The 27792-nt window shown below is 57.2% G+C and overlaps 4 protein-coding genes across 4 annotated transcripts; 2 read left to right on the top strand and 2 right to left on the bottom strand.

The window, feature by feature from the left end:
* Nucleotides 1–2009: 2009 nt before the first annotated feature.
* Nucleotides 2010–12087, bottom strand: VOLCADRAFT_97433 (uncharacterized protein; the record flags this gene model as incomplete). The annotated part of the gene is made up of 19 exons (XM_002956349.1): nt 2010–2199; nt 2586–2757; nt 3255–3369; nt 3567–3701; nt 3930–4064; nt 4446–4535; nt 4803–5025; nt 5537–5751; nt 6323–6445; nt 6585–6784; nt 7043–7218; nt 7638–7735; nt 8074–8229; nt 8612–8783; nt 9065–9360; nt 9806–9955; nt 10558–10674; nt 11324–11417; nt 11894–12087. The coding sequence occupies 19 exons, from the start codon at nt 12085–12087 to the stop codon at nt 2010–2012; spliced, it is 3051 nt and encodes a 1016-aa protein (XP_002956395.1).
* A 1045-nt stretch (nt 12088–13132) lies between these two features.
* Nucleotides 13133–15164, top strand: VOLCADRAFT_121531 (uncharacterized protein; the record flags this gene model as incomplete). The annotated part of the gene is made up of 2 exons (XM_002956406.1): nt 13133–13136; nt 14038–15164. The coding sequence occupies 2 exons, from the start codon at nt 13133–13135 to the stop codon at nt 14466–14468; spliced, it is 435 nt and encodes a 144-aa protein (XP_002956452.1). The 3' UTR covers nt 14469–15164.
* Nucleotides 15165–16137: 973 nt separating this feature from the next.
* VOLCADRAFT_107230 (uncharacterized protein) lies at nt 16138–18404 on the bottom strand (the record flags this gene model as incomplete). The annotated part of the gene is made up of 6 exons (XM_002956348.1): nt 16138–16740; nt 16783–16923; nt 17096–17143; nt 17770–17814; nt 17894–17954; nt 18295–18404. The coding sequence occupies 6 exons, from the start codon at nt 18402–18404 to the stop codon at nt 16642–16644; spliced, it is 504 nt and encodes a 167-aa protein (XP_002956394.1). The 3' UTR covers nt 16138–16641.
* Nucleotides 18405–18782: 378 nt separating this feature from the next.
* On the top strand, nt 18783–27093 carry VOLCADRAFT_83643 (uncharacterized protein; the record flags this gene model as incomplete). Its single annotated transcript, XM_002956405.1, has 16 exons — nt 18783–18833; nt 19339–19473; nt 19818–19946; nt 20468–20548; nt 20988–21083; nt 21432–21615; nt 21847–21967; nt 22514–22580; nt 22842–22922; nt 23516–23563; nt 23924–24009; nt 24618–24876; nt 25564–25651; nt 26258–26304; nt 26506–26691; nt 26863–27093. The coding sequence occupies 16 exons, from the start codon at nt 18783–18785 to the stop codon at nt 27091–27093; spliced, it is 1890 nt and encodes a 629-aa protein (XP_002956451.1).
* Between the last annotated feature and the right edge of the window lie 699 nt (nt 27094–27792).

Below are 27792 nucleotides of genomic sequence, written 5' to 3'. Positions count from 1 at the left end.
CAATAATAGCAATTTATTTAGGGTGAACATAAAGAAGCTATGTTGCATGCGTCATCAACTACCGAGAGGTGACTTTGCTACGACCCATAAGTCATAAGAATAACAGTTACAGCCCTGATAGCAGTTGTGCTCTCAGTAGTTGCAGACTTGAAAAGGGAAAGGAAATTATATTTGTTCTCACAGCCATCATCGCACTACCTCATCGACGACTGTTGCTTGTATTAGAAACTCAGCGGTGGTTTTTGTGAAAGGAAGAGAGTCATCTAAATCTAGTTCAATATCAGCGTTTGCAAAATAAAACATCTACAGCAATACAGCAAGCGGTATCATCCTCGTTTGCTGTTCTCGCTTTGCAGACTGCTGACATCCGCATGAGTCACGACAAAAAATCTAGCGACGCAACAAAGCCGCGTTTCTTCAACGGATTAGAATATATTGCCATTCTCCGCCATAGGCCTCGGTCTGTTGTTACCCCAAGATGTTGAAACATCGCTTCATTTGGCCATATGGGCGCGTCAGCCCAACTTCTGGGCGCGGCGGCTCTCGAAATTCCTCTCCCTAGTGTTATCCCTCTCTTCCTAAGCACTCTAAGCACACTCAAAACCTTTACTTCCACGACAAGACTTAAGGACTTAATTCCACCCGCGTCCTCATGCGCACTCGCAAAGTGGATCTTATTTTTTCGCGAAGCCCCAGCCTCAGGTTGCTGCCACGTCCTAACCAAGTATTAGTTACCAGTTTGCTACATCCTATTTATCATAAGGCCAAAACAACGATGGCGTCTATCCCCCAGTCCGGGTGGTCGCTCGCGCCGGATTAGGGGCCCGCCGACTGGGCTACCTCTGACCTCCTACCCTACCTCGTCCTCTCCAGAATTTATCTCACCGAAATCTTCAACACCCCTACACTCGAAGAGCGCTAAATCTACCGGTTTAATTTGATTGGTGTTACGTCGTGGGGATCCTAACAATTCACTACCGGTTGTAGCAGCAGCGCTGTCCGCATGCCTGTCTGTCTGTTTGTCTGTATAACCCGAACACTGGATTACATCCCAAGAGTGTGAGGCATCCTCGTCGTTCAAGGCGATGATGATGGCGATGATGATTACGCACGATGGCGGTGATGTTGAACCACGTGACCCGGGGAGAGAAGGGCCTCGGGGGGACGATGACGATGACGATGATGATGACGATGATGATGACGATGGTGGCGGGGGGGACGCAAAGCGGAAATGTTTGGGGTGGTGATGGTGGTGGTGGTGGTGGTGGTGGTGCTGGTGCTGGTGGTGGAGATGTCAACACCGTCCACCAGGTCGAACACCGCGCCGTGCACATTCATGTCGCAGTATACTTACCCCGCGAACACGACTTCTCCATTTTACACACACAGTTCCACAAAACGAAATCACTCCGGACCGCTTCCGACTACTGTTATGCTGCTATGCGCGAGGTGCCTCTCGACGAAAGCTCCAAAAGCCCACAACCCCTAGCAGACATCCCCACCACCATAACAACCGCCACCGTCAACCCCACAGCCAGAAGGGGGGGCCTCCTATAAACGCAGCACAGGCGCAGCAGCAGCAGCAGCAGCAGCAGCAGCAGCACCCACGCAACGCAACACAACTCATCTCACTGCTCGTTTTCCGTTCCCACAACTCCCCACCACCACCACCACCACCACTGTGTTCGAACCCACTGCATCCGGACGTACATACACGAATACATACATATACACACATACATACATACATAGATACTCACACCCAGCAGCTCCCTGAACACCCGGCACCCCCACGCCGCCCCTGCGTCCTCCACGACCCCCAACATCGCTACTCCCAACAAAATCCCCTCCCCCCTCCCCCTTCGCTCCCCCCTCCCCCTATTCCCCCCTCCCCCTTCGCTCCCCCCTCCCCCCTCCCCCTTCGCTCACCCCTCCCGCCTCCCCCTTCGCTCCTCCTCGCTCCTCACAAATCCCAAATCCCCACAGTACCCCCGCCCCCACCCGGGTCGTCATCTCCTGCTACCGCCGCCAGCGACGGCAGCGGTGGCGGTGCCGCCGCCGCCGGGCCCTATCGCTGTTGCTGCTACTGCCGGCTGTCCGGGTACGGCATCCTCGCTTCCAAATATTTGCTGCAGGGCGCGGCCTTGTACTCGGGCCGTGTGGAAGTCCTGACGCAGCCGGACGTACTTGATGGCCTCCCTGGAGGGACGTAGATAAGTAGTTAGACGAATAGATAGGTACGAGGAATGTATACACACAGAGGAACGGCTCAGTTCTGTAACATGTTGTACAACGACGTATAAACGAATCCTGGAAGAATCAATTCCTACACGCAAGCATACACCGAACAAACACGACAGCACGTACACACGAGCACAAGTACAGTCCTTACAACTGCACAGCACCACACAGAAGCTACTCGTTCCTCCACCGCCACCTCAAAACCCCTAACATCCCCCCCTCCCACACCCCCGGGGCCCATTCCGCGCCGCCTCCACCCCAACCCCCCCACACACACACGCATTTACTCCTCCCCTTTCCTCAGCCTCCGAAACCCCCCAGTAACCCCCAACAAGCCCCCAAACCTGTGATCCAGTCTTAGGGTCCCGTTAATGAGCGGTAGCAGCTGATCGGGCTCCACCACCAGTATCCCCACCAAACCCCCCACGGCCCCCAAGCGGCTGTCTAGCAAGGGCAGACCCCAGCTCCGAAACACATCACAGTAAGCTGCCACGTCATTGCGCCAGCGGAGCGCACCTGGAGGGGCGGGGGGATGGGGAGAGGGGTTTTGAGGGGGGGAGTTGAGAGTGCCAGGTGCCCGTAGAGTTCTGAGGAGAGCCCGGGAGGATGGGTGGGTGGGTGGGTGGGTGGATGGGCGGACAAGGTAAGGCGGTGGCCTTCCAAACAGAGGCAAAAAAATGATTCGACGCGAAAATTATGGAAATTCTACATGAAAAATCCTTCATTTCGTTTACAAGCAACGACTTTTGACGGTGTTCATTTATAGGAACTGTTTATCCGTGTGTGTACATGCACATGCAAATGCACGTGTGCATGCACATACTGCCCCGTACATACAAACACATACATGCATACATACATACACACACGTATAGCCGGTGCCATCCTCGCCACGCCCTGCTCGCAGCTCAGAGGTCACACGCAAGATGAACACACACACGCCAGGTTTGCATGTGCGTGTGCGTGTGTGTATTTGTATTTATTTCTTGGGGATGAGGCCTCCCTGCGCTCACCGGCAGCGTTATACACATATTGTTGCATGTGATTCAGGAAGGTGGCATGCATTCGAAGTCCCACGTCCAGCAGGAAGGAGCTCAAGTTGCTGCCGTACAGACTGTCACGTGCAACCTGGGGGGTTTGGGGTGAGAGGGGTTTGGGGGGTTTGGGATTCCTAGGGGGAAGGAGGAGCTGATGAGTGGGACACACAGCCGGCTGGTGCTTTAGCAACAAAGGCGCTCGTACATGGCGGCTCAAATGCAGTCGTAACTATGTTAAAACGGATAAACAGACAGACATACAGACAGATACACGCAGAAGCGGCCCACCTTGCCCAGTGCCTCAAATAGAGCACAAACCAGCAAACACGCGTCTGTAGGTCTGTCCAGCAGTACGGCATCCAGGTGATCTCCGGGGGGGAGGAACTCCGACCGCCGTTGCTCGTACATGAGAACCTTCTCGGCCTTCGCGATAACATCATCGCCATCATCATCATCATCATCATCATCATTATTATCGTCATTATTATCATCATCATCATCATGGTCACCGTCATCATGAGATATGGTTGTGTGTGTGTGTGTGTGTTTTGGGGGACAGAGTGTGGTTGAGTTTGGTTCGCATCCCCAGCAGCCCCTCAGCCCCCGTCGTGGCGCACCCCCCCACCACCACCTACCCCCCCACACACACACCTGGATCACCACCATGTCCACCAGCGCGTGCATCACCGACAGCACCGCGCCCTCCACAGCCCGAACACCCAGGGTCAGACCCGTAGCACAGGCCGACACCTCCGGGGCGGAGGACTCCAGGGGGGGCAGAATTACCTGGGAGAGGGAGGCAAGGGGGGAGGACGAACCACGTGAATGAATGGAGCTGATGCCGGGGAGGATATGGACTGATGCGCGGGGAAAGGGGGGAAAGGGGGGAAAGGGGGGAAAGGGGGGATTACACATACAAACAGGAAGGCACACACACACACAGTGGCACCTACGCGCATTTGGATCTGTGCATGTGTATGTGTGTGTGTGATACATCATATCCCCCGCCCCACCCCCGCCGGGGCCGCCACACTTACACATACGTTCCACCTACATGTCCTCCCGACCCCATTCCCCGCCTAACACGCATACATACGTACATACATACACACGTACATACATACATACGTACATACACACTCGGCCCCCCAACCTGCCCGTCGGTACCTTCACGTGGTATTCCTGCAACCGCTTAACAACCTGGCTGCTGTACTGTACGGCACAAAGCACCGGGGCCACTCGTACAGCCACGTAAGCCTGGAAACAGGAGAGGATGAGGGTCAGGATGAGCTCGGCGGGTTGAAACACGGGTCAAGACGTGGGGCGACGAGGGGTTGGGTGTACGGCAGGGGTTGGGTGAAAAGAAAACTCGCGGTCCAGATCGCAACTTCCGCTCCCTCTAAAAACCCCAATCCTTTCCAAACCCCGCAAACTACCTTGTATAGGATCCGATTTTCCCCTTAGATTCCAAGATCCAAAACCCACCACTCAGTCCCCCCTTCCCCCTCTCGCCCACCCGCCCACCTGGGCGGCCTGGGCGGCGGCGGCGCGTGTCACCGGCGGCCTGGGCGGCGGCGGCGGAGGTAGTGGCGGCGCCGCCGCCACTGGAGGGCCTTGCTGTCGTACCACGTGTTGTTGTAGTTGTAGTTGTGGTGGTCGGCGGTATAAGTTGGCTGCCTCCATATCCCCGCGGCCGTCCAGTTGGAGGGTGAGCTCCATTTCCCGCTCCACACCCGCGATCAGGTAACTATCGGGGGTGGGGTGGGGTGGGGTTAGAGGTTAAGAGGGGCGGGGGCCGGGGCAAAAGACGAACCACGAACGAGTGAAAAGCTGCTGCCAAGGGAAAAGTGTACAAGAAGCAGAACTGACCAGTAGAGGCGGGGGAGGGGGCAAGACGAACTACCGGGAGGGGGGGGGCGGGATGGAGGGGTGGAATAAACCCTAAGTCGACCTCACCACACGTGTGTTAGTTGTGTATCAACCACCTCATTTATACACATCCTCCACATCTTTTTTCTTCCCATTTTTATTTTTTAAAATGTTTTTCCAACATCTCTTTCTTTTACCGATATGTAACAATGTCTACTCCGTGCAGTTGAAGGAATGCAGATTACCTTGTGACCTATCCAAAGTACTCCACCCTCCCCAACCTCCCGTACAGGTGCAACGGACCCACACGTCGTACGAAACCCTAAAATCCCTCCCCTCACTTCCTTTCCCCCTGCGCACGTACACAGGGAAATGATTGTCGTACATACCCGGGTAGGTGCTCCATGAGGCAACCCGGCATCCTGCCGTCGTACGGCGCCTCGCCGACGTACAGCAACCGTACGGATGACGGCACCTGGGCCGCCGGGCACATCAGCGCGCAGCGCTGTACGGCTTCCGCATTTCGGCGAATAAGGCCCTCAGCAATGGCCAGGGTGAGAGCGGGGCGATGGAGCGGGTCCCCAGAATCGAAATCGGGCGCCAGCTGCGAACCAGATGTACGGCAAAACACACACACACACACAATACACGCTCGTTTCATTTTAGGTCACAACAGCGAAAACAGTTTTTTGTTGTCCTGTTTGTACTTTTCTACCCCTTCCTTTCCCCCCCCTTCCCTTTTTCCTTCCCCTCTTCGCCACACACACACACACCCAGCGAGCGAAAAGGAAACATGCATATTGAGCCCAAACCCCACCCCGTCAACACACTGCCCTCACCCCACCCCTTCCGCTCTCCCCATTACCGTGTTCGCCACACCGGGCGACAGTGTTTCTTACCTCGTCCCCTCCCCCCACCCACCGACCCCACACCTTTTTCCCCTCCCCCTTCCCTCCCTTTGGGATCCAACACCAGCTTAATGCACGAGCTGGACGTCGACATTCGATCCTTTGCTGCTTCTTGCATATGATTGGTAGTGATTGATATGATAACATATATATATATATTGATATATAATGATATATAATGATGTGATGATATAATGGTATGATGATCTGACTGATATGATTCCGCCTCTCCCTCCCCTCCCTCCTTCCCTCCCCCCGCCTTCTCACATCCTTCTCCGCCATGAGGTCCAGCCACTGCAGCTCCGGAGCCGGATACAGCTTCAAAAACTGCTGAAACACACCGCCCACCAGTCCGCTGACATCCACCTGGCCCGACGTCGCGGAGTCCACCTGTGGAGGAGGAGAGGGGGGGAGAGGGGGGAGGGCATGGGGGGTGTTCAAAGGCTATACACATACATACATACAGACATACACACAGACAAACAGACCCGTTCTGGTATTAGCGAAATTTCGAAAGGGGTGATGATACCTGTTCCGCAAGCTCTCTGGTACGAACGTACGATGCCGCCAGCAGGCGCAGGTATAAATGCAGCGCCAGAACGCTAGGCCCGGCGCTGTCGCCACCGTCGCTGTGACGGCGGCGGCCGACACCACCGGCGCCGCCGCTGGCCCTTCCGCCGCCGCCGCCATCCCCAGATTGTCGATCATGACGCATGCGGAGATCCAAAACTGATGTACGGCCAGTACGGATGGTAATGGAGGGCCCCGTCGGACGGGTGGCAGACGGCAGCGGCTTCGCCACCACCGTCGTGCCACGTCGCGGTGATCCCCGCCGCTCTGACGCCGCCGCCGCCGCCGCCGCCGCCGGCCCCTTCCCCCGCCGACCGCCTCCGCCGACATCGCTGTCATCGCTACTGCCGTCGCCGCTACCACTCTCGATGCTGCTGTCGGTATAGTCATCATCGTCGTCGTCGCTGCCGCTATCACCGCCGCGGCCACTGCGGCCACCGCGTCGTCGTCGTCGTCGGCGGCGGCGGCTGAAGCGCCCAGAACCGGCATCGCTGCCGTACTCCTCATTCACGTCGTCCAGCTCGTCCAACGGCCTGCCGGAGCTGTAGCTGGTGCTGCTGCTAAAGGCGTCCTCTGAGGTATCCTCTAGCAACCTGGCAGTAGCGAAGATTAACGGGAGGCACGAAATAAGGAACTAACCGGGAGGTGGAGGGCCCAGCGGAAGGGGTTTCACGCACGCGGGGTCGGGGTAATGGAACGTAAAACACACGTCACGTCACACGTCACACGCACGCACGGCAGAGGGAAGTAAACGGGAGGGGTGCTCGAGCAGTGATCGCATCGCGGGGTTTCTCGGCCATGCGATACTTTCACCTTCCTCCCCTTCCCCCTCCTTTCGCACCCTTCTTTCTCCCCCACGACTCGCAAAACCCACTCCCAGCTTTTGCCGTATTTCTCTCCTCACGGACTGTGACCCCCCACCCCGCGTTCACAGACACCCCACCCCTACCCCACCCCCCACCCCACCCCTACCCCACACCGCCGCCCGTTACCTTCCCCAACGCGCACCCACCTCTCCAACGCCATGATCACACGGTCCCCAAATACCTTGGCCACCAGCATCTGGAGTGCCGTACGGGCGTCCGGAAAGATGGACGACATACGACCAGCCTTGGGCGGGGGGGAGGGAAAAGGGAGGGGGAAGTGGGGAGGGGGCCCAAGAAGGGAGACGATGGTTGACGGAGAAGGGGGTGGGCAGCCGTGGCAGTGGACGCGGCGGAGGGCCTCCCCCTCCACCCTTGACTGTCACGCTAACACACACACACACACACACACACGCGCGCGCACACACACACACACACACACGCACAAATATAAGATACGCATCCGCACAAACTCATGAAACGGATACACACACGCAAACACCACACACACACACAAACACATCATGCGAAGTCGCGTGAAGCCCCCTCCCCAGAGTCCCTCCCCGGCCACGTCCCCCGACCCACCTCCACCGCGACCGTGTCCCCCAGCGTGCCGTACAGTCGCGACAGCGGTCTGAGTCGCTCCGAAACCACCGCATCATCCGCAGCTACTGCCGGCTCCCGTACCCAGGTCAGCTCGTCCACTGAGGATTGAAACACCGGCAGTAGCGAGATGTAGCGCTGTAAGACCGACGGGGGGTGCGGGAAAACGGGTGTAGGGTTGTGGGATTAGGGAAGGGGAAAAGAAGAGGGGACAGGGGGATCATTTTAGGTCGTGTTATCGAGATTCAAAATCGATAACTGCGGAAGGAGGTATGTATGTATGTATGTAGGTACGTTGAGAGGGAGGGAGAGAGGGAGGAAAAGAGGGCGGGAAGCAAGACGGGGTGCTGGCCCCCGCAGCGCTTGACGCCACCCCACCTCCACACACACACACACATACACACACACAACACAAACCCCCTCCCTCGCCGCCACACAATCCCCCGCCGAATGAATGTCTGTAGGCATGTCTGATGCATGTCTAAACCCCACACACTTAAAACCCCCAGAGAGAAGCAACCGGCCCAGACCTCCAAAGCCCGAGACACATATTGAACATCAACACGTAACGGCACAGGGAGGTCCGCAAACTCCGTGCCTGTATGATGGCCTTCTCCCTATCAAAGGCCGCCATGATCCTGGCACATTCGCCCATCACCCGTAGATTGTCATCCTCCACGGCCTGGTCAAATCTGAATCAAGGAGGGCAAGAGGGAGGACATACATACACGCGACGGGAGGCGGGGGAGGGAGGACATACATACGCGAGGACATACACGCGACGGGAGGCCGGGGGTCAAGACGGAGGGGAGTTGTGGGCGGCAGCACGCGGGGATGCGAAGGGCGATATGCACCGTGACGGTGGTGGAACGGGCATATGGTCGGGCCCCCTTCCTCCCCCCCCCCCACACACACACCACACACACACCACACAAAATGCCCACCACCCAAACCCAACCGTCCACCTACCCACCTGCCCACAACACGGTTTTCCAACCACACGCAGTACTGCCCTAACCGCCGAATGCCGTACTCCAAGCTCCCCACCGCTGGCTCCATCTCCGGCCGCTCCGCCGCCGTAGCAGCGGCGGCAGCGCCGCCGCCGCCACTACTACCGCTGCCTCCAGGAGCCGCCGCCGCCGCCGCATTACCGCTGCCGGCGGCTGCGGCCGCGGCGTCTTCCGCCGCCGCTGCCGCTCCAGCCAGTCTGTTTCTCTCCCCCGCATTCGCCACTTCCGAAGTTAGGGCCCTCAACTTGTGCGCGATTGTCTAAGAAGCGATGACGGGATGGGGGAAAGGAGGGAAAAGAAGAGGAGGACTGTAATGGGAAATGTGTGTCTGTCTGTTTGTCTGATTGTCTGTCTGTCTGAAATGTCTGTCTGTCTGTTTGTCTGATTGTCTGTCTGTATGTGGGGTGGGTGGGAACGACGATAACCATATGGGGGCGGGTAAAATGAAACAAGGGAATCCATGGAAAAGGATGTTGTAGTTGCAGGATGTTTGTCTGTCTGTCTGTCCGTCTGGATGCACAGATGATACCCCCGCACTTCTCTCAGAAGTCATGTGCGTATGTGTGTCCGTATGTATGTGTGTACCTCACTTTCCCTCTTTCCCTCCCAGCCCGTTACCCCCCTCCCCCCCCTCGCCCCTCCTTCTCCCCCCGCCCCGCCCTCACCTTCCTACCCAGCCACCCCCACCCCCGCAACCCCCTCACCGCCGCCTCCACCAGTTTCTTGTCCTCCCAAAACAGACCCGGTAGGCCCTCAGTGAAGGCCAGGTCGCCCCCAGGCAGCACCACGAAGAGGGCCAGGTAATCCAGAAGACGAATCAACTCCTGAGCGCGGCTACGGAGACCGTCGGCACGCTAAGGGGGGGGCGCGCGCGCGTGTGTGTTTGTGTGTGTGTGTATTGCGTGTGTGCGGCCCATGGGGGTTCCCACGAGGAGGGAGGGGGAAAAGGGCGAAACACGCAAACACACACACACACAGAGACGCGCATCAACAATGAGCATTAGAGAGTTTGTGTGTGTAGTAAAAGCTGCAGGTCCGTGTGTAAGGTCACATCGCAAAACAGCTTTTGCGACAACGCGAACTTCCATTTCCCCCAGGTTCTACCAGTTCCAGATAGGATATGGTACCACCTGGATGTACGGCACACCATGGCCCGCATTTCCCCACCACCACCACCACCACCACCAACAACAACAACAACAACAACAACAACCGCCGGTGACGTCATCATCGCTCAGGCCTCCCTAGCCAGTTTGGGACCTCTTGGAAGCCTTCCGGAGTTCATTGTTCATTTTCATTGTTCATTTTCTCGCAATGATAATCCCCCCCCCACACACACACACACACCGCACCTCGTAACCTTATCCCCCCCGCCCCCCTCCACCTTCACCCCATCCCCCACTCCACCCTCCCCCCGGCCCTACCTGCACCCTCTGCCCCCACCCTCCATCCCTACCTGCAGCCTATCTCCCAGCCTGGTGCCGACCTGCCCCACGCGGTTGCTGTGCTCCTCCACGCGCCGGAATGCCTCCCGGGCCTTTTCCGAGTGCCGGCTGCACGAGGCCAGGGCTTTCTGGAGCGCAAGGAGGAGGACAAGGACCACCCCAGCCCCGGGAGGGAGGGGGAGGGGAGGGGAGGGGAGGAAAGAGAAGGGAAGATTCTGATGGGGAGGAAGGAAACCGGCCGGCTTATCAATCATAGCCCAGATTCCAGGGGCATCATTTGTGTCTGTGTCTGTGTGTGTAAGTGTCTGTGTGCGTCTATCTAACTGTCTGTCGGCGTATGTGTGTGTGTGTGCGTGCGAGGGGGCGATGGAGATGGAATGCACCATACATAGCTGGGCGGGGCCAGATTTACGCTCAGGTCGAGGGAACCACTGCCGACGTGCCATGCGCCAGCTGTCCAAGTCCGAAAGAACGGACGCAATTTTTGCTGCGTTTGATTGTAGCATGCCGGGGCTGGGGGGGTAATCAGGCGGGAAAAAAGGGAGGGGTGTAAGGGGAAACCCTGGTGAAACCCTGGTAAGAAACCGGCAACCTGGATGGTGGCGGCGGCTGCCGTAGATGTGAGGGGCTTGACCCAGATGGGGTGATGACCCGAAATGACGTCCCGGTGACAGGTGGCTGCGCAGCCTTCACCCAAATCGTCTCCCCAACACCCAGCCAGCCAGCCAGTCAGGGAGATAGCTTGCCGCCCGAGAGCCCCTACTTTACGGCACTGACCTGGTACTTAGCCTGATCTGCCGCCAGGGTGTTCTGCAGGGCCTGCACCCCCTTGGAGACCTCGCCATGGGTGTAGAACGCCTCGGACTCAGCCCTAGAGGCGGTTGAGGCGGGAGAGGGGGAGGCGGGAGCGGGGGAATTTGAAAGTTGCAACGGCGCCCAGCTGTAGGATGTCAAAATGGCAAGCGGACGAGGGGGGGGAGGAAGGGGGCGAATGAAAAGAAGGGGGAGAGGGGGGAGATGGAGAGGAGGGGTTCAGGATAGGAAATAAGCACTGCTGGTGTGAAGGAGGGCCGGCAGGCAGTGGCAGCAATGGACCGAGGGCGGGGGTAAGGCCCGCGTAGACTGGGCGGCAAAACTATGCTGACGAGGGAATTAGAGGGCAGAATGAGTTTTTGCTGGGTTGTATCACGATAAAGGGAGGTGTCATGGGTTCAGTACTGTTGGAGAGGACGCGGACGGGCGGGTTGCGAGGGATCTAGTGCAGTTTTGGGAACATGCGCATCGGGAGTGCGACCTTAAAGCCGAGGCGACACGGTTTTGACGATCAACATCTCTGCCATGGCCTACTTCTCAAAAACCTCCAGCAGCGCGCGAGCCTTGTCCAGGGACACCCGCGCCGCGGCAGCTGCTGTGCTGGAATCCGGCTTAGGCCCAGCGGGCTGCGCCTTAGGGTCAAGCACTCCGTTTGCGATTCCAGACAGAAATGCTCCAAGGCTGAAGCCATCTTTGAAAGCCTCCGGATCGATCAGGGATAGCTGCATAACGAAGTTCGACTGTTTTCAAAAGTCTACCCTGCATCATATGGCCTTTCAACGACCCATATTTGTAGTTGAATAATGATAATTATACGCATGACCAGGAAAGCAAAGAATCCGAATAGCAGCCCAAGCGTAACCGTGGCTTGTTCCAACCATCTTTAACGCCACCGACAGGATTGTCCAAGCATGCTCTCAAGGATTGCGGTGGAACGGTTAAACTACGTTAAGCATAGCATTGGTTGTTCACGACTATGCATGTGGGAGGCTTGTCGCTGTGCTACGCAGCGGTCAAGCAACTGTCCGATCGTACCAACTGCAACGAGCCAGCTGGCAGGGGTTGAGAGCATACCGGGCTACCGGCTACCGGGTTACCAGCTTCGCATGTTCCAACGTGCCAAGGCTCCAACAGACCAAGCGTCCCCAAGCTTCCACGTGTATAATCAGGTTTGATGATCTGTTGTTACGAATCTGCCATTCATTGCAAGACGGCATATTCTTTGTTATCCTTGGGCCGTGGCCGACTTTGCGGCAAGTTGCCCCGGTCTCGGGCGAAGCTTGCATGTTGCACAGGTCATTGCTGAATCACCCCCTTTGTTTGCATAGCTCAGCCAAGAAGCCCTTTCAGGAAATGGCATTGGCGCCCACCGCCCCTCCTCTCAATTGCTATACAAGCACGCATACAATACGTATGGCGCGGCAAATCGTGGTACAGCACGATATGGCGACGTCTTGGCTGTCTCGTCCTGCTAGTCCAAGCCCATTTCCAGCTTACTTTCAATGGCACCCCTTACCCGGCTTAGCTGCAGCCCCAGGGAGCTCGATGCGGGGATGGGGGTTCTTCGACTGAGAGGAACAACCTGCGGACCTGCACCCCTTGCGGACCACCTTTTTCTACGTCACAAGAGCGAACATTCCAGCGGCTCCGCCACCACCACGGCCCTACAAAACCTGACGGGAGCCTGACTCTACCAGCCCTAGGCTCCTACCGGTACCTTTACGCGCATCGACTTCGAGGTGGGCGGGGATTCGGCAACCCATGCGACTCGATATGGGTGAGCAACTTCAGGAAGGCTTATGCGCGGATAGCCATGAAGAAGGCTATCAGGACACCTCCGTGGTGCTTCGGACGGAGGCCGAGTACCACAAGATGCTTCGCTAGCTGTGGACCCTGAAATGAGTCGGCTCCGTCAATCCTGGAGGTTGAAGTGCAGCTTGGGTGCGTGTGAGATCCCTAAGAGATCCAGCCGCACACCAAACTGCTCACGGTTGCCACATGGGCCTCATACCCCCGACGGCCATAGACGAGAAGACATCACAAGAAGGTCATCTCAGGAACTCCGCGGGTACCGGGTCCGTTCCGATTACTTATTATGGCCCCTGTGCTTGTGCGGTGCAATACTTACAACCGCACCCATATTGAGTTGATATTCTAGCTCACTGTGCTCGATAATCAATAATACCGTTTGTAACGACTGCGCTGGGGGATTGCAGCTGCAGCATCTATATGACTGCTCTGTTGATTTTATATTTTGAAAAAGGAAATGCATGAATTAACGGGCCAGGATTTAAGAGTATAGATCGAGAAACGCTGCTCAGAGCACAAGTTGGGACTCGCTGTTTGGTGATCATATTTGAGGATTTGATGCAGAGAAATGCACTGGGAAGGAATGCATATCTATGCATAACAGAGAACATGACGACATGGCTGGGGTCGGATCTAACGATCGGCCGGTACATTATACGGCAATTCTGGGGAGAAAGCACTTTGCCACTTTCGCAATAATAGATGTCTGTGTCCGTCGCTAGAATTACGCTGCTTTGCAATTACGGTCCGGATCTATACAAGACACTGCGCCGACACCATAGCCATGAAGGGATTGGTACTTGCTTCGGGCGCTGGCCCTGTAGCAGTCTGCCGTGTGTCCACGAGGCCTTCGCGTCGTTGTGCCTCAGCTGTGCCGCGTCCATTCACCAGCTCACGACTGGCCCCAGCAGCGCCTCGGGATGTGACTGCTAACTTCTTCCGCTTCGGCAAGAACGGCTTCAAAGCAGAGGACGCAGGCATCGTGGGCAGTCAAGGTCGCGACGATTACACTTACGATGACGTGGAGCAATATTTCAACTACATGGGTTTCTTGGCCACGGAGGGCACCTATGACCGCATGGAGGCCATGCTCAAATCGGGCCTGCACTGCATCGACATCATTCTCCTGCTGGCCTGCAGTGAGAACGACACCCCGAAGGTGCAGGAGATCCTCAAGGCCGGTGCTGACCCAACCGTCCGCGGTCTCGATGGTAAGACTCCGCTGGAGCTAGCGACGAAGCCTGAGCTGGTCAACTTGCTTAAAGGAGCCTTGGCAACGAAGAAGGGCGTCGCTGTCTAATGGTATCGCGGGAGGTCGCATGTAGGCCGCAGTATACGTGGGATCTGTCGGGGATTTGGGTTTGGCGTGGGGGACGAAGCGCACCGTGGCAGACTAGTAAGCTATTTTCTCATGTGCTGGCATGCACCATCGACTTTGAATTAACCTCGGGGCTTAAGAATAGACATTAAGCAGGGTACAACAACCGGAGACAGGTTCAGGGATGCACGAGACACCGTGCACTGATACGCGCGGGTCCGGAGGGCCGTGGGTTTGGGGGCCCCAAGGATAGATGTGGGGGACGCAATCACAATCCTTTGACGGTACGGTGGGGTATGGACTCGTTGTTTTTTGCCATCGAGCGAAGTGCCTGCGTCCACGGGGCCTTGCCATTTTTGCTTTTCGGACCGCACGCGTGAGTGACTGCTAAGCCTGCGTACCTGCGGGCGCTAACCAACAGTATCGCAAAAAGCGTGTACGTGTTCGTGGTATGGGTTTTGAACTGTGGCCGGTGATATCCGTGGTATCAGGATATCTTACCAGCCGATGCTTATGTGGCGATGGCAGTGTGGTCTAGCATAGTATTTCATTTTGTTGATGTGAGGACAAGGATTCGACTGGATCACTGAAGCGGCCTGGTCGCGCAGGGCGTCGTGTCGAAGATGCGACTTAAAAAAGGGCGATCAGCCCGCTGGCTGATTGTAAGCCAAGAAAGTGGCATCGACAGGGGCGCAGGCGCCGTCACTTGTCAGCGGAATTTACAGCCCGGAAATCCGCGTGAAACGCGATTTGGGTCATCATCCGTTCGTTTGGCCATGCATTCAGCTTTACGAATCGGAAGCATTCAACGTTGAAAAGAGAAATGATCCGCGCAGCCATGTCGACATGGGGGCCGACACAAGCAGAGCCATCACATGCCGACTGCAAGGTCTCGGCCATGCAGCATTCAGCGCTGCGCTACCACACTACACAGCGTGCGAAAGGGGCTCACTAGTTAGAATCGCGGGGGTTGACGCCTCTTTCCCACCAGCATTTCCGAATAAAATCAGAAGGTTGCCGTGCCGTGTCCTTCCTAAGGAGCGCACGTCCTCCTCAGCTCTTAGTCAGTTCCGTGGTGATGTCTTGTCCTGTCATTCAGGTCGGCCTCGGCAAAAGCGGCTCTCCGTTCGCAGCCGCGTCAATACAAAAAACCTGGGTCGCGTCCCCGGAATCCGCGGGGACCTGGCAGGGCTAACCCCCGGGGGGCATCAATCCCAGGGATTGTCACGCATAACGCACAGCTTGTCAACGCAGTCCACAGCCCGAGCCAATACCCAAATTAACTACATACAGAGTCTGTAGTCTGAGAGGAAAGCGAAGGCAAAGGCGCGGATCCTCCTCGTTTTCAAAGGGCAGATTTGTCTACATCCAAGTCCAAAAAAGGCAGCGTCAAAAGGTTCGTGACCCTCCTCCACCGCCCGTTCGGTTTCCCCTCCTTCACACATTCCCCCCTATACCCCCTAGTTCCTTCTACACGGGCTCTTTGGCTACAGGCTACGGTCATTTGCCTGGTCTGTATCTGTGTCCGGATGTCTGTCTGTCTGTCTGTGTCCCAGTGCAATGCGCCATCATTAGCTGTTGTCAGGAGCCATCGCCTAAGCGATACCGTGCCGAGTGCGTGTGGCAGCGGAGACTGCTGAGACTGCTCCAGAGGTTCCCACGCTTTCCCGTCCCCCACTGATGCATGTACCAGCACCGCATCAGCATCAGCCCCCGTGCAACAGCCTAATTTTTCCCAGTCGTTCGAAGAGGCGCACATGATGTGGACTCCCACACTGCCGCGCTACGCCGCTGCCTACGCCGCAACACGTCCTGCCAACCCGGGCGTCCCCAGCCCGTTTGAACCCTGCCCTGCCTTGCCCATACATCCCCCCTAGAATCGTCGTGTGAACGCGTACTTGGGCTCCAGGTATACCTGTTTTCGGCCGACGTCACCATCACCTCACGGACTAAGGCTCTAAACTTGAGGCTCAGGAAAGGACGGGACGCTCCGAAACCTTCTTGTCATGCACGCACACACACACATATATATGTATATATACATTATATATAGGAGGTGCACGATGAATACAGCGCTTCATCTACTCTGCACGTCCCGCGCCAATCTCAGGCCCCCGGGAGCAGGAAGCACACACCGCGTCATACACCACATCCTTCAGCGCCGCTGCAGGGCAGCTAACAGGTCGCCCTTGAGTTTGGGAACCTTTTGGAGGAACTCCTTGCCGGCGGCCTCCATGCAGCCGTCGAACTTGCTCTGAAGGAGGGGCAACGGGCGGGGGGGAAGGAGGTCACCCACGGGGGGGAGCAAATCCCAGACCTGAAGAGAAGCGGACATAAAGCTGAGGGACACACTGGCACCATCATCAGCATCATCATCATCAGCATCATCAGCATCATCAGCAGCAGCTTTACGGAATGCAGTACGCGCCAGGTTAAGCTGTAGCAGTAGCAGAGGATGGAATGGTAAAGAGGAAGTGGAGAGTTGTTTCTTAGCCGCCGCAACCCGGGCAGCCCTGCCGCCCCCACTCCCCACGGGGCACCCCTTCCCCGCAGCCGCCCCTCCCGTACCCGGATAGCCCCTACCCCACTAGGGCGGTTCGCTCGCTTACCTGTGCTCGGGCCTGGTCCGAGTGCGAGGGCTCGAAACCCAACATGTCCTGAGGGGAAGCCGGAGCAGCGGCCACAGCAGTGCGTGCGAAATCAGTATCGCGAAATCAGCACAGCGGTGCAAAATCAGCAGTTAGCAGATTCAGCGGCAGTTGCATCATCAGCGTCCGTGAAAAAGGATGCGGATAGTTATGGACGCCGGGGCGATGGTTGGCCAGGAGGACCTCTCGGTGGGTGGCAGCAAGAAACACGGAGAGCAGGGGGGGAGAGGAAGAGGGGGAGAGAGAGGGGACGGGGGGGGGAAAGGAGGCTCTCCTGGGAAGGGATGGTTGGGAGGTGGGGGAAATGAAGCTGCCGCGCAGGAGGCGCGCGGACCTCTCTCTCGATACTTTTATGCTACCTTAACACCATCATCCCAGCAAGTTTGTCCGTCTGTTTGTCTGTGGATCCAGAGTGCTGTCTGTGGTCCGAAATTAGCACAACACCCGCGCATACACACACACGTATCACCCACCTGCGCCGCTAGTTCCCCCGGCCTCTTCCCCTTTCGCCTTAGACCTCCCTTTTGCCTTCCACCTCCCTTTTGCCTTCCACCTCCCTTTTGCCTTCCACCTCCCTTTTGCCTTCCACCTCCCTTTTGCCTTCCACCTCCCTGTGGGATCGATCATCCACCCACCTTGACTTCGTCTTGGCACCTCATGGCTGCTCGCTGAAAGCGCTCCTGAAGATGCCGACGAGTGATAAAGGGAGGAGAGAGGGGAGAGAGGGGAAACGAGGATTGGGATAGGACTGGACGGTACAGGGGGCAGCAGTAGCGGGTGGCGACAACATGGTTGGGGAGCATCACGGTGGAGCAGACGGCTGAGGGGAGGAGAAGAGGAGAGGAGCAGCGGAGCTGAGGAGACGGCGGGAAAGTTTAGGCAACCGAAAGCAGTTGGAGCTTGAGGAAGCGGGAGGAAGGAGGGAGGGAGAAGGTGGCGGCGACAGCCGTCTCCGGCCAACAAAGATGGACAAGGACGGGCGAAAGAAGAAACTCGCCTGGAAGTCTCCCAACGCCTGCTGGATAACCTTTTGAGACTCCGCAGAAGGTTTAGAGCAATGCACGATGCTGGGGCAACGGGGAGAAGAGTGTAGGGTTAGGGCCGGGGACAGCGATAGGGGTCATGATCCGCAGCAGCAGAGCATTACGTTTGTCACGTACCAGGCTTCGAGATCGCGCGGCCCCGATGATGTGTCACAACACTTTGCACAGCATAAGAATGCCTCCTTCTGCTTGGGGATGAGAACTTTTTTTTGGATGTCCTCGACCATGGTCTCTACAGCCTGACAGCAGCGAGGTATGAAAGCAGATGTGGGTCAACCTTGGGATCATATTCGTAGATGGGAGGTGTGGGCTAGACACTTGCCTTCTGCACATCTTGCACGGACTGCGGCATAAACGCCATGGTGTCGGAAGTAACGACAAGAGAACACTGTAAACTATAAACGGCGGCGGTTGCGATAGTCGATGTAACCAGCGCTCGACTCCAAGGCGTCCAAGCTCTAAACAGCAAAAGTCCTTGTTAGGCTCTAGTCTGGCTCTTACTGCAAAAGCCGTTCGCGCCGTCGTACAGTCGTTTACTCAGTCGTTTCTTTTGTTAAGCGTTCAACCAAAAGGCAACATAGTTCTAAGAAGTGTGTTATGCTGGTATGAACGCGCCACTACTAATTCTCTACGGCTCTCAGACTGGCAACGCGCAGGTATGCGATGGATGCCATATGCGCGCGCCGGCCACACGCCATGTGAACAACGCTAGCAGCTCGCAACACAAGCTGCAACATACTTTCTTTGACAATTAAGCTCTTCCCCTTGACTGGTCTCTTCGAATATCCGGCCCCCCGCAACATCTGTTACTGCATCGCTACCTCACCGTTGGTCAAACATCCGCAGTTGAGCACCTGGGCAGCCTCACCTCTGATTCCCTTCCCTTCCCGCCCCGCATCCCGTCCACCTATATACAAACCTTCCGCAATTCTACTCCAATTCGTCTCGTCATTTGGTTAGCCCGCCCCAGAACATGTCTCCCATCTCCAATCCGAAAACCCCTCCTCACATACATACATACATACATGCATACACCCTTTAAGACATTCTCCCCACGCAGCCTCGCCGTGTTATATTTGCATGTATGTGCGCACGTTTTACATCTCCCCTCGGCTTTCTTCTCCCTTCCCCCCCAAAAAAACCAACCTCCGCACGGGACAGGATGTGGCGGAGCGTATCGGTCGCGAGGCCCGGCTGCGGCTGTTCTCCCCCCGAGTGGTGGCCATGGACAGCTACGATGTGAGCCAGCTGCCGGGGGAGCGGCTGGTGGTGTGTGTCACATCCACAACCGGCCAGGTACGACGTGGGGAAGTGGGGGGAGAAGGTTGAGGGGTTGGGTTGGGGTGGCGGGGGGTGGGGGAAATTGGGGGTTGGGGGGAGTGGAGCTGGTGTTGGGGGGGAAGGAAGGGGTGGGCGGAGGAGTGGGCATTGCAGGTAGCAAGGAGAAGGGGAAGCAGGGGGGAGAAAAGGGCGCGTGTGTATACATACATACACACAGGCCCACAGTGTAATCTAAGTCATACATACATATTTACATACATACATACATACATGCATACATATTTACATACATACACACCGTCTGTCCTTTTGTGTGTCTTGTCTGTCTGTCTGTCTGTCTGTCCTGTTCCGGTGTGCAGGGCGACCCCCCCGATAACATGCGGCGCTTCTGGCGCTTCCTGCTTCGCAAGTCCCTTCCTCCGGACTCCCTGGCCGCGTGCCGCTATGCCGTGTTTGGTCTGGGGGACTCGGGTTACCCCCACTACAACGTGAGCAGTAGGGACCGATGTGCGCGACGTGTGTGTACGTATGTATGTACGTATGTATATATGTATGTAAGCGTGTGTGTATGCATGAATGTGTGAACGAAATTGTGCATGTGTTACATTGAACGAATGAGCGGGGTCCTACCACTGTCAAGAACAGTTCGACCCGCACGTGCCTGTACGGAGATCCGTACACCGTACTTGACATGAGAGAGCACCCTCATTAAATATGGGGGCGATGAGATGAGTGGGTCGAGGGAGGGCCACACAGTCCCCTCCTCCTGAGCTGAAAGCCAGCCCCGTCATCTGTCGTTCTGTCCGTCTGTCTCTCTGTCTGTCTGTTTGCCTGTCTGTGTGAGTGTGTCTTCGCCGGGCTGTCAAGTCCTCCTTATCCCCTTCATATGTCAGTTGTCAGTTGCCAGTTGTCAGTTGTATTTCTTCAGTTGATATTGTCACCCCATATAATTACCCCTCACCCCTCACCGTCACTCATTCCCAGTCACCCCCTGTTAATGACGTGGCAGGTGGTTGCCAAGAAGCTGGATCGGCGGTTGGAGGGTCTCGGAGCCAGACCGTTACTGGAAAGAGGTTTGGGGGATGACCAAGTGAGAGTGTGTGTGTGTGTGTGTGTGTGTTTTGTGGCCCGTGGGGTGTTGGGTTCGGCGTAGGTGGAACCCCTTGGAGCCTCTCCTGCGTTAAAGGGTACAGACAGGATTTTGGTGTGGATTGGAGCCGCGAGAGGAAGTGGCGAGGCGGCCAGGAAATAGTCCAGGATGTATGTATGTATGTATGTATGTATGTATGTATGTATGTATGTATGTATGTATGTATGTATGTATGTATGTATGTATGTATGTATGTATGTATGTATGTATGTATGTATGTATGTATGTATGTATGTATGCATCTCGTCTCCTTGTTTCCGCCCATTCTGCCTCATTCCCTTCTTGGCTGTGCGGCCCAGTGCACCTTACCTCGACCCCTCCACCCTCCACCTCCTCCCCCTCCACCTCCTCCCCCCGGGCCCCCCCTCTCCGTCCGCAGCACCCCAACGGTTACGAGGGAGCTCTGGACCCGTGGATTGTACGACTGTGGCCGGCCCTGCGCGGGACATGTCCCCTCCCCGAGGGGGTGCAGGAGGTGGGGGGCTGTCGACTGTCGACTGGGGGGTTAGGGGGGTAGGGGGGTGCGGACATGAAAAGTATGTGTATGTGCGTGTAGTTGTATGGACGTTGTATGGACGTGTGTTTGTACCGCCCTCCTACGCCTCCTGTCTGCCTGCACGTGCGTGTCTGTCTGTCTGTCTGTCTGGTGTGTACTCCTGGGTTTCTTCTGCTTCTCCACTCCACCCCAACCCCCCTCGCCACATTCTGGTCCTTTTTCTTTGAAGGTTTCAATGACTCGTGTGTGTTTTCCCTTTCCCCCCCTACTCCAACCCATATTCCCGCCCATACCCACTACATCCATCCCCCGCATCCCGTACGGCAGCCGGTTCTCTCCGAGGACGCGCTCCTCTCCCTGGGGCCGCCAAAGTTCCAAGTTACCCGCCTGAAAGCGGAGGACGCAGCGGAAGCGGCGGAGGCGCTGGCGGCCAGGCTGCAAAGAGAGCAGCCTCACGTGAAAGGACTGTACGAGCAAGTACGACATCACCCGCCGGCGGCGGAGGCGGGCGGTATCGGTGGACGGAACTTAGAGGCTCATCGGCGGTTGGCGGAGGCTGCCGCGGCGGCGGCGGACTTCAGGCGGCTGGCGCTGTACGTCGCGGGCGGCAGCGCGGAACCGGCGGCGGCGGCCGCCTCCGCCGCCGCCGCGGATGTATGGACGACGACGACGGCCTCGGCGGGGACCTCGTCGTCATCATTGCCGTACACGTACGGCCCCTGGCGGCCGTACCTGGCCCGAGTGAAGGTCAACCGCCGGGTGACGTCAGCGGATCATTTTCAGGACACACGACACATTGAGCTGGATCTCGGAGAATCCGGATTGTCGTACGAGCCTGGAGATGTGTTGGCGATCCTGCCCCTGTCAGTGGGGGCTGATGGGATGAGACTGTCGGGTGCTGTGACCGTGATCGGTGCCTTGTACGGCTTTGTTTCACTACAGTACGGCGTTTGTCTAGGGTGTTATGGGCCGTAAGAGGCTTTTCAACCCGTAGCAGTTGCAGCTGCTGCTGCTGCAGCCCCAGCAGCACCAGCAGCAGCAGGATGGGAGAGCGGCCGTCTTTCGGGTTGCTTGAGCTATTGGGTTAGTGGGGTTGGTTGGGTTAGTGGGGTTGGTTGGGTTGGTTGTAGTCCCCGGAATGCCCTGTGTGGCCATGTTGTCCTCTCTCCAAGCCGGGGTCCCCCACCGCTTCATAGATTGCCGATAGTCGTCTTGTTGACTGTATGTGTGTATGTGTGTTCACCTCAGGTGATTCACCGCGAACTCCCTTTCACTCACTCGCTCTCCCCAGTCCGCCTCCACACAGCCTTCTCGACCGGGGTTGGCACCGGCCTTAACTAGCACAACCAACTCACCCACAAATCAACTTTCAACCAACGTAACCAACTAAACCGACTTCTCATCCGCAGGACCTCGGAGGCAGTTGTGGACGCCTTCCTTCAGCGATTGGGTTTGGACGGGGAGGCGTGGGTGCGGGTGGCGGCCAACCAGATGGGGCCCGGGGGGGAAGGGGCGGAAAAGAAGGCGGCGATGCAGAAGCGGCAGCAGCGGCAGCAAGAGGAGGGCCAAACCCAAGATGAAGCCCGGGAGCAGCAAGGACAGCAGCAGCAGCAGCAGCAGCAGCAGGGGGAGGTGGATGGGTTGCAGGGGGCCGCCCGGGTTGCGGCAGCGGCGACCCGTGGGTCAGTGGCGGCAGCGGGTCCGAGTGTAGTGGCTCGAGTGCGGTCCCTGGTGCAGGTGGGCCCCGGCGGGGTGACTGTCCGCTACCCCCCGCCCTGTTTCCCCCCTCTTCCCTCCCCCCTCCCCCCTACCATGTGTGTGTGTGTGTGGAGGGTGGGGAGGTGGTTAGCAGGCCAGGGGTGGGGTACCCCTGGTCAACATAATCCTGCCCAGCACATTCATACATACATAGGTTAGGCACTACTGGTAAGGCACGACCATTGCCCCCGGGAGATCCCGGGATCGAGACCTGTCAGGGTCGAAAAACCTTCCGATGGTGGAAGGTATAGTGCCCCTAGTCGATGGACGGTGGTGACCTTGGATAGTGTTGACTTGCGATCTGAGCAGGAATGGAGTTGAGCCTCTTCCGTTGATCCGTTGGATGCTGGTGGTGGGTGGGGAACCTGAGCGATCCACTGAGAAGTTTAACTAGGGTGACTGGATGAGGGTGTCCCGAAAGACCGGGGAAGGCAGGGTTTCGCAGGGTAGCTGCCTGGGTGAAGATATATCCCTCTGTTCCACACATACATACATACATTAATGTATTTCAATTGTTTCATGTAATAAAAGCTGTTTCATGTAATAAAGCTCAAATATTCCCTTACTTTACAATAGACATTTGGCTCCTTGGGTGTACGTATGTATGTATTTATGATGTATGTATGCACGTGCGTATGTATGCATGCATGCAGGGCTGCTTAGACATCGGCGGCGCCTCCCCACGGCGGTACTTGTTCCAGGTACGGCACCGCTGACGTGGACGTGGACTTGAAAGGAAGACCTCCTACCCGTCTTTTTACCCCATGCGAGTTGTGACCCCCTCCTCCCTCCCTCCTCCCCCTCCCTCCTTCCCCCCTCCTCCACACCTCCGCCTCGAGGGGCATGGAAGTCTGTGTGCAGGGTGCTGTGGGTTGCCTCTATCTGTTGATGGACGTGCCAATCTGCGTGTCCGGGGCCCCAGCACCTACAACACGGGGGGGGGGGGGGGAGGTATGGGTGGGATCCGTGTCCTTGCATCATGTGTATTTGCAACCTTGTACAACCGAAAAACCAACGAACAAACACAACCAACCCAACGACTAAAAATCCCGAAAACCCAGGTACTGCGCCACTACGCTGACGTGGAGCTCGATCGGGAACGACTGTCGTACTTTGCAACGGCAGAGGGCCGAGATGACCTGTACAGGTACGGCATCCTTCTCCAAACGTCTGTCCGCCGATAACGATCATCATCCCAAAGGCATAATACACTTCGCCATGGAAGCCTCTCCCTCCCTCCCCCCTCCCTTCCTGGCTGCCCGTCATGGAATTATCTTCATCTTGGCTCGTTTCGCCTTTCGAATAGAGAGTAGTGATTAATGGTAGTTGCTGCGGCAGTAACAGTAACAATAGAGCTCGAACGGCTCGTCTGCAATACACACAGTCCAGCGAACGAGCGAGTGTACGACACTGTGGGCCTTATATATGTATAACACGGCATATACATATCGCCGCAGTAGCGCTTTCGCATCATCAAGCGCACTCACGCAGCTAGTACTCGAAGTCAGAGTAGGACATCTAGTAGAGCTCCCCTAAAACCCTAAAACCGCAAAACCCTAAAACCGCAAAACCCAAGGGGAATTCCCCTCCTCCCCCCTCTTCCCCCCCTCCACACGCTTACGGGGGGGCCTTCCGCATTCTCAATCCAACACAAAAAAAGTTAATCTAACCATGTCCATCCCTACATACGTACATACATACATATATACATACATACATATATACGTACATACATACATACTTATACTCACGCAGGTACAACCAACGAGAAGGTCGTACACTCCTGGAAGTCCTCAACGACTTCCGCTCCGCCACTCCCCCTTTGGAGAGGCTGCTGGAGTCGGCCCCGCCGCTGCGACCCCGCCTGTTCTCCCTGGCCAGCAGCCAGCGGCTCCGCGGCCCGGCGGCGGCACACCTCCTCGTGGCGCTGGTGTCGTACAAGACGCCGTTGCGGCGGCCCAAGACGGGACTGTGTAGCGGCTACTTGGCGCGGCTGGGGCCCCTTGAGGCGGCGGTGGTTTCGGAGGCGGCGGCGGCGGCAGCGGCGGTCCATAAGGGAGGAGAAGTCCAGGCGGACCTGACGGAGGCGGCGGAAGGGGAACGAGAGGTGCCTTGGGGGGGGGGAAATACGCGGGAGGGGGAGTGGGGAATGGGGGGAATGGGGGGGCGTCCCGCAGTAACACACACAGCACAGATTTTGTCAAGGTTACAGTTGGTTGCATGACGCGACAGATTGAGCTATTGAGGGGGTTACGACGTAGCACGTACGATTTGACGATTGAAAGAAAATTCGAACTATGGGGGATACGAAAAAATGAACTTAGCCGGGGACGGTTGGGGGCCCTGTTTCGGCGTGTGTGTTTCGGCGTGTGTGTTTCGGCGTGTGTGTGTGTGCACGTGTAGGGGCGGGGTCTTTTAGAGCGAGAGAAGGAGGCGATTGCCGCGCTTAACTTGGAAATGTGGTGGCAATTGTGATGGAGTGATGTTGCGGTTGTACGACAGAGAGAGAAGTGGTAAGAGAAGCGAAAGGACGCGCATGTGAGGGGGAAAATGCAGGAGGCAGGGGCGATGACGCCGCTTTGATTTTGTTCCCGTCGTGGCTTTTTCCTGTTCTCCACGGTCGCCACACTGCCCAGGCAATCAAACCAACGATAACCCCGTAACCAACAGCCCAACGTGTATGCCCCCACGCCGCCCGCAGGACCGAGTGGCTGTGTGGGTGGAGCGGGGGGCACTGAGGCCGCCCAAGTCCCTGAATACACCCCTCATATTCGTTGGGCCGGGGACAGGTCAGCAAGTTGACGTGTGTGTTTTAGGTTTTGGATCGGCACGGGAGGAGGGGTGGGGGAACAGCGGAGGAAGGCCCCAGGGGCGGGTGCCGACAGCAGGAACGGCACCCGTCCGTGTCTTGTTGGGAGCGGTGGAGAGAGCGCCCTGGGATGGGGGGTGTCGTCCAGATGAAATCGGTGTCGTTCAGAAGAAGGGGAGGAAGGGAGGAAGCGTGTTGGGGTGTGTGTGTGTGGGGGGGGGGGGGGAGGGGAGGGAGAGGCGAATGCATGCAGAGCTCGTGACCGCGGAGGGAGGCGCATGAGCGTGATGGATGGATGGATGGGTGATGGATGGATGGATGGACGGGGGATATTGGGCGGAGGAGGGGAGGAAGGGAGTGTTTTGTTGCTTAGCGAAGGGGGAGGGGAAAGGCGCATCTGACAGGACGCCGTGTCCGTCGCGGCAACACGCACCCCCGCGCCCTCTCACTGGCAGTCCTTCGCGCCCTCCTCTTCTTCACTCTTGCTTCGAAACACTCACACACACGTATATACATACACATCACACACACACACGCATGCGCACACACGGACACATGCATCTCCTGGCTGATGCGCTGTTGTCAGGTGTGGCGCCCTTCCGGTCCTTCCTAGAGGACCGCTACGCCCTGCTGGTGGACATGAAGAGGAGGACGGCGGCGACAGCGCTACAGCAGCAGCAGCCGCAGCAACACGTCCAACAAGGCCTACGACAGGAGCCTGAGGACCAGCAGGACGATGCCGTACAGGTACCGTCCGAACGCGCCAAGATACAACAACAGCAGCAGCCGCAGCAGCAGCAACCACTAGCACACCAGCAGCCTCAACAGCAGCAGCAGTCGCAGCTTTCTCGACCGGCGCCATGCCACCTGTTTTTCGGATGTCGTGGCCGCCACACGGACTTCTACTACCGGGAGCAATGGGAGGAGTACTTGCGGGCGGAGGTGCTGCACCCAACACGAGGAGGACTCATCACTGCGTTCTCGAGGGAAGCCACCACCGCGGCGGCGGCGACGGCGACGGTGATGGCGGCGACGGCGGCGACGACGACGGCGACGACGACGACGGCGGCGACGACGACGGCGACGACGACGACGACGGCGACGACGACGACGGCGACGACGACGGCGGCTGTGAAAAACGGTCCTGAGGCGGGGGGAGGTGCAGGAGGCGGTGGCGGCAGCGGCAGCAAGGTGTATGTGACGCATCGTATTCGTGAGTACGGCGAGCTGATGTGGCATCTGCTGACGGAGGAGGGCGCGGCGGTGTACGTTTCGGGCTCGGCGAAGAAGATGCCGGAGGGTGTGGCGGCGGCGTTTGCTGACGTGGCGGCGCGGCACGGCGGGCTGGACGCGGCAGCGGCGGTAGCATTTGTACGGCAGCTAGAGCTGAAGGGGAGGTACCAAGTGGAGGCTTGGTCGTAGGGCTCTGCCGGTACAGTGCTGTACGGATGCCGTACTGCTGTAGTGCCGCAAATTAGTACCGACGGATCTCTCCTGGTGAGGGAAACAGTGGCACCTCGCGCACACAGCAGGGGGTACACGCTCGTCGTATATCCGTAAGACAAACTTTTTACGCTTTTTGCTTTTTTTTAAGGCGAAATGTGTGTTGTATGTAACGCACCTACATAAGTCATACTTAGCTGATGACGTGACTCCCGCACGCAGTGTCTGAGCTGAAGCATTCACTTTGATTCAGGAGCCGGTAAAACCTGGTATTGTGGCGAGTTTTAACTTAACTTTGCCCCAACTTTCCGATCGCCTCTTCGACGTACGACACCATCGGAAGTATAATGTCGTATGATAATACCTGTTGCATGTAAGGGGATGACAGGTGTCGCCGGGTGGCCGTCGTTGCCGTCGTCGCCGGGTGGCATTTAAGGGGGTCGGAACGACCCACGGGACTGTGTTTGTACACCTTTCGAATTTGCCGTAGGCTTTTATATACATGCTCCTAATGGGTAACCTAAAACCTGGACTATTTCAATCAAGGAGCGGCACTAGAGCGTTTTTTTCACTTGCCGTACCCTCAAGTCAGTCTTCCCATCATGAGCGAAATGTTCAGTTAACCAGCAACCAACAAAAATAACCAACCCAGTCCACCTACTTGGGCTGCCGTACAAG

Source organism: Volvox carteri (assembly GCF_000143455.1).
Source record: "Volvox carteri f. nagariensis unplaced genomic scaffold VOLCAscaffold_60, whole genome shotgun sequence".
Taxonomy (NCBI): domain Eukaryota; kingdom Viridiplantae; phylum Chlorophyta; class Chlorophyceae; order Chlamydomonadales; family Volvocaceae; genus Volvox; species Volvox carteri.
Note: the sequence above shows the minus strand (reverse complement) of the source record. Positions and strands in the feature narration are given on the sequence as shown.